The sequence below is a fragment of the Echinops telfairi genome, unplaced genomic scaffold (genome assembly GCF_000313985.2).
Source record: "Echinops telfairi isolate 266 unplaced genomic scaffold, ASM31398v2 ScPeMD7_2291;HRSCAF=2852, whole genome shotgun sequence".
NCBI classification, from domain to species: Eukaryota; Metazoa; Chordata; class Mammalia; order Afrosoricida; family Tenrecidae; genus Echinops; species Echinops telfairi.
The window spans coordinates 20,639,801-20,649,455 of NW_022106189.1; the positions used below are offsets into that span (position 1 = coordinate 20,639,801).

At 56.0% G+C, this 9,655-nt stretch overlaps 1 protein-coding gene across 7 annotated transcripts in view; it reads left to right on the forward strand.

Moving 5' to 3' along the window:
• Positions 1 to 5,101, forward strand: part of ADGRG1 (adhesion G protein-coupled receptor G1) — a 42,769-nt gene extending 37,668 nt beyond the window's left edge. For all 7 annotated transcript variants that reach the window (XM_045293748.1, XM_045293745.1, XM_045293747.1 and 4 more), the window contains 4 exons: positions 3 to 271; positions 1,168 to 1,276; positions 2,450 to 2,718; positions 3,515 to 5,101. In XM_045293748.1, the coding sequence (XP_045149683.1) occupies positions 3 to 271; positions 1,168 to 1,276; positions 2,450 to 2,718; positions 3,515 to 3,633 (766 nt within the window). In that variant the 3' untranslated portion in view covers positions 3,634 to 5,101. The remainder of the gene's footprint in view (positions 1 to 2; positions 272 to 1,167; positions 1,277 to 2,449; positions 2,719 to 3,514) is intronic.
• Positions 5,102 to 9,655: the final 4,554 nt, after the last annotated feature.

Below are 9,655 nucleotides of genomic sequence, written 5' to 3' on the forward strand. Positions count from 1 at the left end.
AGGAGGAAGCCCCGCGACTACACCATCAAGGTGCACATGAACTTGCTGCTGGCCATCTTCCTGCTGAACATGAGCTTCCTGCTCAGCGAGCCGGTGGCCCTGACGGACTCTGAGGCCGGCTGCCAGGCCAGTGCCATCTTCCTCCATTTCTCGCTGCTCGCCTGCCTCACCTGGATGGGCCTGGAGGGCTACAATCTCTACCGACTGGTGGTCGAGGTCTTCGGCACCTATGTCCCTGGCTACATGCTCAAGCTGAGCCTCGTGGGCTGGGGTAAGTGAGTGAGTGGGGTGTCCACTTCTCTCTATCACAGGAGAGGGGTCGGTGGTCCCCAACCCCCACCACAGGTCTGCCTCTCCCGCTTGACTTCTGGCAAAACGAAGTCACCTGTTACCCACCCCCCGACCTCTCTGATGGGTCCCCTTGGGGGTTCTGCACCCCAGTAGAGTCCTGCACCCCAGTAGAGTCAAGGCCCCTTGTAGGAAGGCGAGGCTGTGGGCTTTCTCCCGAAGAAACAGTTCTGTAGCCCCTCTGTCACTTACTCTGCTCAAAGGGTGGGCTCCAGGTAGGACTGCCATGTCTAGATGTGCAGGTTGGGCAGTGGGTGAATGGGACTGGCCCCTCGGCCTGCTCACCTAATTCGCCCCTGCCTGTGGCTTATCCATGGCCTTGCCCAAGAGTTTGCATATGGCTCAGGCCTCTCTCGTGCCAGGGACCCAAGAGCTTGAGCCACATGTCCCTTTGGACATCTCCCGAGCACTTTGATCTCACATGCCCCTGGCCCCAACTTGCTCCCCCTCCTGTGCCTCGGGCATGAACACCCTCGGGTCAGAAGTGGGTGTAGGCTGTGGGCAACCCCTCCAGGAAGCTCACTGTGCATATCTGGGAAGAGGTCCGGTCCCAGCCGGACAGCCTGTGGGAGCAGAACTCAGGCAGGTCCCCATCATCTCATGCCCACCCGCCAGTGCCCTCTTGTCTTGCTCCTCTCCTTGTGACCCCAGCCCCTCAGCTGGGCCTTCAGGTCTCCTCCTAAGGGGAAAGGGGAAGAGTCGGGTTCAGGGGACACTTCCCCAGGTGGGGGAGGGGACAGCTCTGGGAGCCCATTTCAAGAGGAAGTGGCCCTGAGGTCCCTTGAGGGAAAGTGGACGTCCATGCCTTGTCCTCCTCAGGGTTCCCCCTCTTCCTGGTGACGCTGGTGGCACTGGTAGATGTGAACAACTACGGCTCCATCGTCCTGGCTGTGCGCAGGACTCCCGAGAGAGTCATTTACCCTTCCATGTGAGTGGCTGCCGAGGCTGGGGAGACGTACCAGGAGATTTCTGGGGCCCAGACTGCTGGGGGCATCAGCCTGGGGGTGGCCAGAGCACTGGGCTGAGAGACAAGGAGGTGACTCCCTGGCCTCCATCTCCCCACCTGTGAGTCGGGGGGGGGAGGGGGGGAGTCTGGAGCAGATGAAGCCCACCATGGTCTTTTATTGTACCTCTGTCTCCCCCCAGGAGCCACACGGAGTCCAGGTTAGGAAAGAATCCTTTCTACTGGCTCAGCCTTTTGAATGTTTCAGCCCTTCACCACCCCGCCATGATTTTGCCTTCTCCTGCACCATCTGTATTTGGTGTTTTTAGGTTTAATATATATATTAAGATGACCTGTCAATGCTAGACATAGAAAAAGGAGACATTTGACTTAAAGGAGTCAGACAGTTCAAAGAAGACGATTTGGCACAGAATGATTTTGCTGGCATCATGGGGTGAGGAGGTAAAGGGCTGAACCTTTGGAAATTATTGAGCAGCCCTGTACATAGGATTGAAACAGAGCCAAGGGTGAAGCTGTGGTTTAGGTGCTGGGCTGCTAACCCCTCAGCTGCTCCCCGGGAGAAACAGGAGGCTGGCTGCTCCCTTGAAGATCTACCGTCTGGGAGCCTAAAGAGCAGTACTACCCTGACCTGTAGACCCCTGTGAATTGGAGTCAACTTGATTGGTGGTAACTCCCTGCCATCGAGGGATGCTGACTCGTATGGACCCTATAGGACAGGGTAGAACTGCCTCTGCGTGTTTCCGAGCCGGTAACCCTTTATGGGAATAGGAAACCCTGTCTTTCTCCTGAGGAGCTGGCTGGTGGCTTCGACCTGGCAACCTTGCAGATGGCAGCCCAGTGCGGAACCAGCAGGGTTCCTAACTTGGTGATAGCGAGTGTCGGTGGAGAATGGGCATGGTTTGTCATGCCTGGCGAGAAGGCATGCGAACCGTGCCAACAGGACGGAGCTGGCACATGATGGCTGGGCCTGCTGTTGGTTGAAAAGGGTGAGGGGCAAGGGCGAGGGGCATTGCAGACACATGTCTGCCATGCCTTTCCCGAGACTCCAGGGAAGACTTGGGGGAGGGAGGGGCTCTCTCAGCTTGACCTGGAGCGCAGCCTGGTCCGGGAAGCCGAACCCTGGCGTCTTGTCTGCAGGTGCTGGATCCGGGACTCGATGGTCAGCCACATCACCAACTTGGGCCTCTTTGGCCTGGTGTTCCTGTTCAACGCAGCCATGCTGGGCACCATGGTGGTGCAGATCCTGCGGCTGCGCCCGAACGCCCAGAAGTGGCCCCATGTGCTGACGCTGCTGGGCCTCAGCCTGGTCCTCGGCCTGCCGTGGGCCCTGATTTTCTTCTCCTTTGCTTCCGGCACCTTCCAGCTTGCCATCCTCTACCTCTTCAGCATCATCACCTCCTTCCAAGGTCTGCGTGGAGGAGACCCTCCCTGCCCTGCCCCACCCTCCCTCACCCCCCAGTGCCCATGCGTGGGGTGCAGGAACGAGGAGAGGGCCTTGAGACTGGGGGACTGCTTGTCCTTTTTTCCATTCATGAAGGAGGGGTGGGGGGCAATCTAGGCCACAGTGAACAGGCGCTTACCGAGCACCTACTATGGACACACTCTGAGCTTGGCCCCGGCTTGATGTGCGGAGGTGGCCCAGGAAGGCCTCTGCTCCCGGGAGCTCATGCTCTCTCGGGGAGGACAGAGCACCGGCCGGCCAGCCACCAGCAGAGGCAAGATCTTAGAGCAGGCCAACCAGTGAATAACCCGAGCCGAGGCGTCTCGGACGGGGGTGCTTCTGTGCCGTGAGGCAGGCGACTGACCCTTTGAGTCTCTGCTTTCTCCCCATGAAATGAAAGGACTTCGAAGGTGCTCAATCGCTCAGGCAGCATTTCTTGGGCCTTGAACAAATCAGTTAGCATTGATCCGTATTGTGGGGAGAAGCAGCAGGAGGGGGTGTTTTTGCAAGCGGCCCCCAGAAGCCGGTCCCCAGTGTTTAATTCTGCTCAGCCAAGCCCCCTGGCTTCCGTGGGCCCCTGTCTCTCCGTTTTTAAGTGGAAGCATTGGATCACTTGAGAGAATCAAGGGAGAGGGGCACTCTCTCTTGGGTGGGTGGCCCTGGGGGGCGTGGCACGTGCGTGGCCGGTCAAGGGGACTCTGGGAGGGAGGGGGCGGGGTGGAGCAGGCAGCTCCTGACGCAGCTTCCTCTGCCTCCCCCAGGTTTCCTCATCTTCCTGTGGTACTGGTCCATGCGGCTGCAGGCCCGGGGCCACGAGCCTTCCTCCCTGAAGAGTAGTTCGGACAGCACCAGGCTCCCCATCACCTCGGGCCGCATGTAGGCCACCCGCCCACCCGCCTGGCATGAGGTGTGGCCACGCAGCTGCTCCTCACCACGGCCTGACCTGACCCGACCGCTGCGGGATGAGGCCATTGCCATGGTGGCCACGTCTCCAGACCAGGCTTCCCAGTGGGCTTTGGGATGACTTGGCTTTGAATCCAGCTCCGAACGGGCTCGGGAAGGGTGGGCCACACCAGGTGTGGGACCGCCCTGAGGTGTCCTAAGGGGACCCAGGCCACGCATTTCAACTCTGACTGAGGTCAGCCTCTGCCAGGCTCCGGACCTGCAGGCTCCAAGGAGGCAGGAGGCAGCGTGTATTTTCAGCCCGGGTCCCGGGTCCCGGGTCCCGGGTCCAGGCTCCCAGCTCCAGGGCCGACTGGGGCCGTGTCAGCATTCTATGTGGATTGCCACATGGGACTCTCAGCCCCTGCCATTGTGACCCGGGGCAAGGCAGCACCTCAGAGCCAGACCCTTGAGGAAGAGAGCCCCCCTGAGCAGTAGTGGCAGCTCCCCACCTCCAAGTCCAGGGCCTCCCTCCACTAACACCCCAGCCTTCTTGTTCCCCTCCCAGAGTGTCTCCCCAATACCGTCCTGTCCTGATGACTTCCCCACTCTTCTCCCAGGGGCTTTCCCAGCCCTCCAGGGCCCCCTAGCCTTTACTCTCACCACTAAGCTCTCCCTACCCTTACCCTTCTCTCCCAGGGGCCCCGTCCCCGCCCCCCTACAGCCCTTACTCTCCCCCTGGAAATCTCTTCGTCCCATAGCCATGGCCTAGGATCCCAGTTCCCATGCTGCGTTCTGGGCAGTGGATTCCAGGAGCTGCCTGGTCCTACTGTGAATCTGTGCCTACAGGCAAGCCTGTGCTTGTGTAGGCGATCCAGGCAGGACCGGGCTGCCTGGCCTGGCTCTCTCTGTACACTGTACCACCTTGCTCACGCCTGCCAGCCCGTACGTACCTCGAGGTTTCAGCAGCTCCCGCAGGTCTCTTGGGGGAAGAACTGTGGAGGACAGTCCCCAGCCGTTGTCCACCGCTGCACTTGCAGACGAAGACAGTTCCCTGGGTGACACCAGCCTCGAGCCCAGCGCTCTCTGCAGGGGTCCAAACACCCTGTGCACCCCTGGCTGCCATCACAGCTGATTCCGTGAAACATGCATAGCCCTGGGCTGTCTGCTGTGTGTCTAGCCCATGGGCTAGGTGGTGGGGACACGGACCCGGCCTCAGCCCCCTCTGTGAGGCACACACAGGGTCAGCAGCCATCACCGGTGGCTGGGGATCCAGGCCGGCTTCCTGCAGGAAGTGGGATTTCATCACGGTCTGTATGCCGGGGGAGGGTTTTCTTTTTAAGGACCAGTTTGTTTGTCTTTTTACTATTTTAGGAAATCCAAAAACCATGTCCACTATAGAATATTTCGGAACTGTAGACAAGGATGAAGAGGCAAATAAAACCAGCTGTCTGTCGCTCAGCAAACCAGTGTGAACGTTGGGCGCTTCCTGCCAGCCATTTCCCCAGCGGCTGCTGCTAGGAAGTGCAGAGGCTTTGGCCAGCCAGGGGGTCACAGGCAACAGAATTAAAACTGTCTCACTCCAGGGCCTGCGGGGAGCGTGAGCAGCCTCCATGTGGTGGGGGCAGCCGAGAGGGCTGGGGTCTGGAGATGTGAAGCTGTCCCGCCCCGGGAGCATCTGCCCCTCGCCTGCCTACAGCCTTACTATCCTGCTGGGTGGCGTGTGAAGTCTGATTTAAATCAAAAAGCTCCACTAGCCTAGGATGTCATGCGAGGGCTGGATCCGGCCTTGTCTGGTCACAGCGGAGGCTTTGAGAGAGGCGGTGGGGAAATGCCATGATCTTTTCCTCCCATTTTGCCACGGCCTCTGAAGCCACCCCAGTCTGTACTCGGGGTCCTGGCCACTCTGAAACAGGTGGGCTGCCCAGAGCTATTCGACTGGACTTTTCTCACCTTGGCAGCACCCTGGCCTAGTCTCCCCGCAGCCAAGCGGACACGGGAGGTGGAGCACATAGATTTCTGCTGGTTCAGTGATAAGAACAGCCAGCCTTGGCCACTGCCATTGTCTTCAGTCCAAATCCAGGCCCAACCTGCTCCCCTCCCACACTCTTCCCTCTTGTCTGGGCTGCTCCAGCCTGTGGGCACAGACAGGGCAAAGGGGCACAAGGGCAGTGAGGTGCTGTGAAGGAAACCAGCCCCTAACACATCATCACCGGTCCAGTAGGCGCAATTGTACAGCGATAAAGATTATAGTAATGCCAAAGAGAGCATGAGAGAGAGAAGAGAGATTGAAATAGTGGAGTCAGACATTTCATGGTAGCATGCTCACCTCAGCCTCACTTGGTGGTCCACGTGGAGAGAGGGGGAGGAGAAGGAGGACGGGGTGGGGGGGCGAGGACGGGAGAGGAGAGGGAGCCCACGAGAGGCCAAGGAGGATCTTTATTGCTAACCAAGGCTTATATATCTTTGGGGGGCATGCAAGCCCACTGATTACAGGTAAAGACATGTCACAGGAAGGGGTTGCACTATAAGTTATATATACATGCAATAGGAAGAGGAGGGATTGGGGGCACAAATGACAAGAAGGGTGGATCCTAGATTCATGATGGCAGCCTAACTTTGGATGTCACTGAGCAGGTTTGACCTGTTCTCTGGCTCACTATAGAAACCATTATCAGTAGGGTATAAACCCACTTACAGGGACCAAACCATGGCTGCAAGCCTTTAGGGAGAAGTAGCCCATTGTCCTTAACAGCAGGGAGTGGGCCCTATTTGTGGTGGGACCAGATAGGAGTCTGGCATTGACCAAGTAGTAGTCATTGACCTCCCTGTCCTTTTCTCCAGGCCTTAAGCCCCCCAACCCCTGAGGTCAGAGGCAAATGTCCCCAAGCTCTCCCCCCACATCGTGTCCCAATTGGACGGCTCAGTGGGGTCAGCACAGCTACCTTTATACACCTCTCAGTCTCTGCAAGAGAGAGAGAGAGAGTCTCCCTGAAGCCTACCACTTAGGTGGGGAGAGAGGGCTTGTCTGAACCCCCTGATGTGCATTGCGGGGTGGGGGAAAACCCACTCTCTTCCTTTGTTAGGCAGGGTTCTTTAGAGAAACAAAACCAGGACACTTATGATTTTATATATATAAAATATATATAAAATAAGAGGGCTCAGTTCATCTCACTTCCATGGAACAGTTAATATACTGGAAGTCCTTCAGCTCAAGAGGGCTGCAGGGTCCAAAGTCAAGGAAGCAGACAGCTGAGTCTTCCCTTGGACAATGCAGGCAGAGTACACCAACAGGCAGCAAACAGCAGGGCAGGTCACCAACAGTCAGTAGTTTGGGAGCTCAGCGAAGCAAACCTGGGTGGGATATCGAACTCAACCAATGCAAGATGACAGGATCCACCAGCCTCAAGCTCAAGCGATGTACACACCAGCAGTGTGGTGAAGCAGGTCTCGAAGGAACCTCAAGCTCTAGCTACATGATGGTGTAGCTGTCCCACAGGTAGTGTAGCTCACAAGTTGAGGCAGCGAAGTAGCTAAAGTAGCCCCACTCTGGTCTGATCACCAGAGAGCAAGAGGGAGAGGAGCGGGCCTTGATGAGCCATTTATCTCTTTGTCCTCCAATCAAACTGTGACCTGATTAATCCCACATGTTCCTATTGGCCAGGTTGGCACAATAAACCTACCTATCACACTTTCTGAAGGCAGACAGCACTCCCTCAGACAAACTCACCTGCTTCCAAGGACTCTTATGAACACCTAGTTTCCGTCTTCATGGCTGGCTGGGTAGTAGGTGGAGAGTAATGGGTCTGGTCACGTGTGATGCCTTGTGGGGAGGGGGTACCTGGAAAGCTGGATCCTCCTTATCAGGCAGCCTTCTGAGGGTTGGGACTCCAGACCACCGGCTGCCTGTTCCCAGCAGGACCTGACAGGCTGGCATCAGAAAACATCTCTCTGGGGTGGAAGAGGGATCAGAGCTGTGGCTGCAGTGGAGGTTGGCCAGAGGTCTTAAGACCTTGGCCCTGGAGACAAGTGTCTACCTGGGGCCTCTTGGGCAGGCTTCTCTGTGCACAGAGAGAAGGAAGTCATAGTTCTGTTTGCCCCAGGCGTGTGTGTGTGTGTGTGTGTGTGTGTGTGTCTCGGGGGGTAGGAGGGACAGTCTCAGAGCAGGATCTGTTGGAGAAAGGACTGTAGGGAGAAGTGGGCCTTTTGGCCCCTTTCCCAGCCCCCAGCCCTATCTTCTGGGATAGAGTGCTGGGCGCTCTGTGTCTTATCTTTCCAGAGAGTGCCCTTGAGCCCCTAGAGGGCCTGGCATAGCGAGTCTTAGTTTAAGGTGACCAGACATCCTGCTTTTGGCGGGACAGTCCCAATTTTTAACAATGTTTCCCGCGGCCCGCGGCATTTTTAAAATGTCCCAATTTTTGGAAAGAATGCACGACAAGCTAGGGTGTACGGTTTTCGGCTGCCATGTGGCTATTTCACCAGGCTATGAGTTTTATCAATGGTGTCTCGCTTTACCGATGTGAAAATCTGGTCACCTTATTTAGTTACCTAGTTCTGCTATAACGGAAATGCCAGGAGCGAGTGGATTCACGAGAACCGCATCTTCACCCAGTTTAGAAGGGTAGACGTCTGAACCCAAGGTAGGGGCAACGGCAGAGGCGGTTCGACCAGACAGCGTGGTTCCTTTGATCCCTGAGCGGGACTATTGCTCGGAGCAGGCCCTAGAGACAAGCCTCTGTTCTACACGGCTATTGCCTCAGAGACAAGATAATGTTTCATGCTCGGGGTGACACGCCCCAGAACGGTTGGTACTCTACGTCATCTGCAGAAAGAGCATGCCAGGACTGGAACCCCCGGACTCCCTCACACCCTGCAGGAGCCCTTAAATCTCCATGTCTGCATGTGGGGCTGATGCCTCCTTACGTTCACACCTGTATACAGGGCATGCCTTTCTTCTTAGGAGCCTCTAGTAAAACTCCAGCACTGCCTCTATGTCTGAACAAAGCAACTCTTTCTCAACACCTTGTCACTGCTAATAGCTCTTGCCCTGGATCAGCTGAGCCAGTTCACAGACTCCTAGTTAACGAGGGAGAGAGAGAGACATTTTATTAGGAAGTTAACCCCCAGGACTCCGACCACACCCAGGCTGTCTGACATCGAAATACATGGGAGAATGTATGTCTTTGACTTTGGAGTTTACACACGCAGACGTTTTACATTAGCTCAGCTTTCAGGTTCATGGTGGGAAGCAACGATTGACCTTGGGCAAGCACACAGAAGAATAAGGTTCTTCCAAGTCTTAGTCTCAAGATGTCTCTGTTGACTCACTAGATAAGTGGAATTATTATTATTTTTTGGTCCCTACTAGGTAAATAAGAGGAGAAACGGTTATCTGGCCCTTCCAGGAGACTTCTGCACCCAGTCTGTTTGCCTGTGAGCAATGTACCAAGTTGTAAAAACATTCCAAAGGGATTTAGGTGGGAGTCAGACTACTTGCATTTATTACAAAGAAGCCCTGGTGGTGTGGTGGGTCACATGTTGGACTGCTAGCCACAAGGTCAGCAGTTCGAAACCACTAGCTGCTATGAAGGAGAAGGAAACCCACGGGGCAGTTCTGCTCCGTCCTACGGGGTGGCTGAGTCAGAAGCGACTGCAGGGCAGTGAGTGAGCATTGACTACCATTTGTTTTTCTCACTGCATTAAATAAAGTTTAAATAAAATAACTTGGCTTCGACCTGGCTGCAGTATCACTGGCTGGAGAGAGAGAGGCTTTCTCTTTCTGTTGGCTCTGGAGGAAGGTCCTTGCCTAAGGTGACCAGATTTAAAATGGGACACCATTGACTGGGGGGTGCGGGGGGCGGGGGGGAGGTTCTTGATTAAAATTTGGTCTATATGGACCAAGTAGACCATTCCCTAGACTGTCGTGCATTCTTTCAAAAAATCGGGACTGTCCCGCCAAAAGCGGGACCAGCCTCTGCTCCCGGATGAACTCCACTTTGCTTGGCATCTCTCTTCCCCTG